We start from the raw sequence: 5,892 nt of genomic DNA on the forward strand, positions 1-5,892 counted from the left end.
TTCTCAATTAATTATTTTCGAGTATTTAATTTTAGAATTCCGTAATTCTTTAGTTTCATTCTTAATCCTAACCTAACTAACTTAAAACTTCTAAAATCATATACAACAAATATTCACATTTACCACAAATATTCACATTTACATTAAAATATTCAAATAATATTAGAAACACAATTAATTTGTTCTAATCCTAACAATCATATAATATTTAAGAAAACATCGTCTAATAATCTAACCTAATTGAAAATAACCGTCGTCTAATCTATTGTGGGCATTATTTTAAATTTCAAATCTAAAAAATATTATAACTTAAATTGACCAAAAACAAAACTGAGGTGGCGGTTTGGCGACGGCGGAGGCTGCTAGTGGCAGCCTGTTTGGCGATGGCGGAGGTGGTTGGTGACGCAGCTTCTCAGTTTTTGGCGAACACCGGGTCGGCTTGGAGCGGCGGAGGCGGCTGGCGATGAAGCTTCTTGGTTGGGTGAACACCGGGGTGCTTGGAGCGTACGACGAAGAGAGATGGAGTGAGAGACCGAGCGAGAGATAGAGAGAGAGAATGGCAATGGCGGCGTCGAGAGAGACGGAGAGAGAGAGAGACTTTTGGACAGTGGGTGGCAGTGATATGGTTCACATGAAGAGAGAGAGAGATCGGCAAAGGGTTTTGAGTTATGTTTCTCTCGAAATGAAGACAAATTCGCGCTTATATTTCATTTTTTGGTTTCTGCGCCCACATTAAACGACGGTTTTATGTAAAATTGTCGTCTAATATTTTGCTAGTTGGCCAGCGTTTTAGGGCAGCACACTAAACAACGATTTTTTATAAAATTGTCGTCTAGTTAGAGACGTTAAATGTCAATTTTATTTGTAGTGATTGTATAATGAAATCGGTGTGCTTATGTCCCTTTTTTTTTTTTCATTTGCCTTTCTCTATAATGTTGTTGTTTTTGTTAGACCTCGTGGCTAGATTCTGAACCTTTTCAATTTTGTTTTTGTTTTTTTTTTTTTTATTATTATTAAGTTAAAGATCAGGATAATTTGAGTTGTTTAATAGGTAGTAATGTAGTTGGGATATGTTTAAATCTCTCTATTCTAAGTTCCTATGTCTCCATTTATAACATCAATGCCACATTGGCTATATATATTTCAATTTTTTTTTTTTTTGCTGAAAATATATAGTTCAGTTAAGCAATAAGCATGCACAAATATTAAGCTGATTTTATACACGAATCATATAAAAAGAACATAAGGAATTGTTAAATATAATCTAAACATTTTATCTGGTATACAGATAAAGAAGCCAAACTTCTATGATGAATCTTTTTTCTTTCTTTTTTTTTTTTCCATTTTGTCATTTTTTTTTCTCTCCTCACTTCAGTTCACTCCTCCCAGTCAAACTCTCATGACTTTGAAAAACATAACTCAAGTAATTAAACAACCCTCCAAATTAAGGGTGTCTTCCTATAGCTTTGCCACAGAGCAGAACATTGGAAGGAATGTCATATTCATTGGCAAGGCTGTGGACTGGGTTCCACACCTTCAGATACACTTGTTGTCCCAAGTATTGCCTTTCCCATAGAGCAGATCTCAAGTTCCACATCCCTTGGTTGTCTAGTGACACTAATATTGCTGTCCAAGATTTTGGATACACCTTCAAAAATGCAAATAAAAATTAGCACCAAAAAAAAAAAAGATAAAACATGCGCTTAAAAAGAGAAATCTTTGCTCGGGTACAGAGCAATTCTGACATTCTACGTAGTTTTTAACCATTAGATCTCATCAACCTCAAATCTCATATCATCTCATTTTGATGTAAATAAGATGTAGTCTAATCCTCATAAGCCCATAAACCACCCCATCTATTGCCGATGTCAGACTTTTTCGCATACCAACGCCTTGTACTATCAATAGTCGGAACTACAAAAAAATAAAATAAAATAAAAAATACCTGAGCAGTGTGTCTTGTAAGAGCATCCACTAGATTGTAGGTCCTTCTCTTGGCTTCTGTCCATTGTCCAGATCCATAACTGCATTTGTAGAAACAATAAGAATCAAATAAATAAACACTAACAATTCTCATACAACAAGTGAAAACACACAAGTATTGCATTTGGTGAATTTAGTACTTACCCAACAACCCAGAAATCATAACCATCAAGATGCCAAGACTGCATGGTATTCTCGGTGTTTTGGAAGACGATCTCGATGAAGTCGTGGAGCGAGGTGAGAATGACAGAAGTAGCAACAAATGCAGGACCATCAGAGGGCTGTATTTGGATGGTACTCTCACTGAAGACTCCAGGGATGTTGAAGTGATCTGCAAGCTTTAGAGGGGTGTCGGGGTTGATGTAGGACACCCGGTTAACTGCGTAACGCTGCTTTCCGTTTATCCAAGCAGGCGAGCTGGCCAATACGATTCTCTTTGTTATTGGTACCTTTCCATAATGGTATGATCCCTGAGGGTTTGGCCTGGCTGCATTTGCTGTCAAATTCCACCTGTTCAAGAACCACAATTTCAATAAGCTCATGTGTAGGTCATAATGTATAATCTCATGTTTTACTTATAGGAACCTAGAAGGACGTTTCCATCCTTTCTACTTGTTAATTTGTTCACTAACAAAAGTAGGAATGAAACTCTTGTAAGCCTAAACTTTGCGGAATAATCTTTAGAGCCCTTCCCTTTGATTCTAGAATTGGAAAACAGTATTAAGTTATTTTTATCCCTTATTAATTTCTGAAAATAACACTGGAAACTTGATCTCCTATTGCTTAATTACTAATTTTAAGTACATTTTTGTATTTGAGTTATCTTAATTCCTATACCTTAATGTAGTAAACACCAGAAACGAAATGAGCTTAATTCCAAATGCTTCATTACATTCTTACATTTCCTTTTCCCTTGCTAAGTCTTGCCCTTTCCAACTTTATTTCATTAAGAATCGCATTAAACACACCATAAAAGCTCAAACACTGCAATGCTCCTATTGATGTTTACTTATTTGTTTATTTATTTATATGTATGTGTGTGTGGACCTGAAGGTTCTGGCTTGCAACATAGACCAGTGTAATCCGTATTTAGGAGGAGCAGGCAAGGGACCAGAAGCCGGGGTGTGAGAGTTTGAGTAATGCAGAATCGCCTCGGCTGTAAGAACACTCCTGCTAAATCTTGTGGAGGCAACAATGTAGTAGTCTTTTGGAGCCTGATTTAAGGTAACCAAGACGGCTACAGATTGCCCAACATGGACATCCAGAGAGTCGTATACGTTCTGAATAGTGTGCGATCCTTCAACCTCGACTAACTTCATTGTGTGGTTCTGAATCCTAAAGTTGAATGAGGTTGAAAAGCCCACGTTTGAGACCCTAAACTTGTATGTCTTGCCTGCATCAACATAACATATAAAACCAATGGTTTTAAAACATTCTTATTTTTCTTTTGAAAAAGACAAACAGAAAAAACCAGTGTTTCTTCTCAAGGATTACCTTGATCACCAGTGAAAGTGGTTGTAACCTGGCCATTTATGAGGATTCCATCAGGAAAAGGAAGAGATTTTCCTGAGTCCAAAGACCCTTGTAATGCCTGCAAATATAGTAGTGATTATCAGACACTGACACACTTTTAGCAGTAAAAATAGAACTAAAAAAATGAGAATTTTTAGGACATGGTTTTCCATCAGTTCCATTAATTTGTCATCTCTTTCTTAATTTGATATTATTCTAATATAATCTGACGATTCAAAATTATATCTTATTTTGTACATTATTTTCCTACCCTACCACAGAATTCTCCGAGTATAGCTAGATAAGTGAAATGCTTACCTTGTGGCTGGTCTTGTACCAATCACCAATAAGCAAAGTAAAATCTCCATCTGGCCACGAATAAGGGATTGGAATTCGCGGTCTCTGATAGATGTTGAAGGCTCCAAACCCTCCAGCAGCTTTGTGGAATAGAGTTGATGGGAAATATGTGAAGGTACCAATTTGATCTTTGGCTTGGAACTTGTAGGTGTAGTTTGAGTTTGGTGGGATGGGGCAATTGGTTCCTGAAACTCCATCTTGCCACGAGTTCTTCCTCTGCTTAATCCCATTCCTATGACCATAACCAAAACAAAAGGTATCCACTTCATTCTTACGAATGCCTCAATCAAAATTCAGAACATCAACCACGTGATTCTTAACCAAGAGGTCTCTACACTTTAGAGTGTTAATCCCAAATTTCAGCCTTTGGACTATCAGCCATATCTCGTTTTAGTTCTTAACTCTTAAACGTCATAGAACGAGTGCCAAATCTATCAAGTTGTCCCAAATTAGTCTTTTACGTCCATAATCTTTATAGAAAAAGATACAACTTCCTTCTTAATAATAATGTTCCAACATTACAAAATTAATTCCTACTAAATTGCAAATGGTTGGTATATGCCTTTCTTTGTCGAGATTTCAACAATGACAGAATGACTAATTTAGGACAACTTGATAGATTAGGGACATGTTCCGAGGCATTTTAAATGTTAAGAACTAAAAATAAGATTTGGTCTATAATTCAGGAACTAAAAGTCAGATTAAGCCGAAAAATAAAAGAAGCAAAAAAGTTGAAGTTTAGAATGGAATAGACACTTCTGAAACACTTAAAAGCGAAAATTAGTTTTAGGAAGAGTTCAGTAGTTTAGTCACATTTGCCAAATCAGCTTATAAAATAAACACAACAATGAAAACAATGTTTGACATTTTCATTAAACAAGTGGAAATTACAACTACAAGCCATGAAAGAAACAGAGGAAAAGAACAAGTTCTTGCACAGATCTACAATGGGGAAAGAAATAAATCAAGAGAGAAGTGAAAGAAACTCACCAGGTTAAGAGAAAAGGTTGGTCGAGCTTGTTAATGAGGTTAAGGATGATATTGTTATTCGTCACAACTTCAAGACTCGGCCCAGGAAACTGACCATTGATAAGAATTACCTGGCAAAAAAAACGACACAAAAAATCTTCAGAAATCCTAAAAACTACTATTCTAATACTTCAGATCTAAGACCACAAAAAAAAAAAAGAAAGAAAAAAAAGAAAAAAAGAGCAAATCAATAAGTATCAAACAAACCTGTTGAGGAACACCAAGTGGAGAAATAGTCCCGTATGTGACGGTCCAAGTGTAGTACCGATATGGGTCATCTGCTTTTACGTCACAAACACTGAAAACGGCAAGAATCCCACATATCAAATGTCCCAAAACTTTGTTATCTTTCTTATCCATTGTTAAAAGTTGTAACCTGCAAAATGAGCAGAGACAAGACAACCCCAGAAAGATATTGTTATATATTCAGAACCTGAGAACAAGACATTAAAATGTAGCTCGAATCTGAGATGTGGAAAGCTACCAGAGATATCAAGGGTACTAAAGGGAAATCCTTTTTCCAGATAATAAAGTTGAGGAGCCAGAGTTTGTGAGTGCCTTAAATAAGTATTGCGCGGGAAGAGAAAAAAGAGCTTCCCTGGATAATGTTGTTCCGCGTGTTCTCTTTTATTATTATTATTTTTCTTTTCAAGAAACCGTGTCTCCGTAAGTTGTGTTAAATTGTAATCTTTTTCTTTATTTTATTTGAGTCTGGTGCAGTGCAACCGGACGGTTTAAAATTATGGTTGTGTTTATTTTATTAATTTGAGTTTAAAATTTATTTTTGTTTCAGTAAAAAATTTGTATTTTGTTATAGTAAAAAAATTTTAAAAACAGTTATATTTAATTTTTTTATTACAGTAAAAAATTTTCATATAAAATTATATTTTAACTCAAATTAAAAATTTAAATTAATAAATTAAACGAACATTACCGGGATTTTCTCACAATAATGAACCCGTCATTGTGAGAAACCCCGGGTTGAGGATTTTTTTTTCTTTCCAATCTTAG

At 35.4% G+C, this 5,892-nt stretch overlaps 1 protein-coding gene across 1 annotated transcript; it reads right to left on the minus strand.

Moving 5' to 3' along the window:
* Positions 1–1,195: 1,195 nt before the first annotated feature.
* On the minus strand, positions 1,196–5,428 carry LOC21396404 (L-ascorbate oxidase homolog). Its single transcript, XM_010111584.2, has 9 exons — positions 5,366–5,428; positions 5,089–5,257; positions 4,843–4,952; positions 3,814–4,084; positions 3,478–3,574; positions 3,031–3,376; positions 2,128–2,493; positions 1,946–2,024; positions 1,196–1,648 (listed from the first exon to the last, which is right to left on the minus strand). Exons 2-9 carry the CDS (start codon positions 5,239–5,241, stop codon positions 1,445–1,447), a joined length of 1,626 nt encoding a protein of 541 aa, XP_010109886.1. The 5' UTR covers positions 5,242–5,257; positions 5,366–5,428; the 3' UTR covers positions 1,196–1,444.
* Positions 5,429–5,892: the final 464 nt, after the last annotated feature.

Source organism: Morus notabilis, unplaced genomic scaffold, assembly GCF_000414095.1.
Source record: "Morus notabilis unplaced genomic scaffold, ASM41409v2 Scaffold720, whole genome shotgun sequence".
NCBI classification, from domain to species: Eukaryota; Viridiplantae; Streptophyta; class Magnoliopsida; order Rosales; family Moraceae; genus Morus; species Morus notabilis.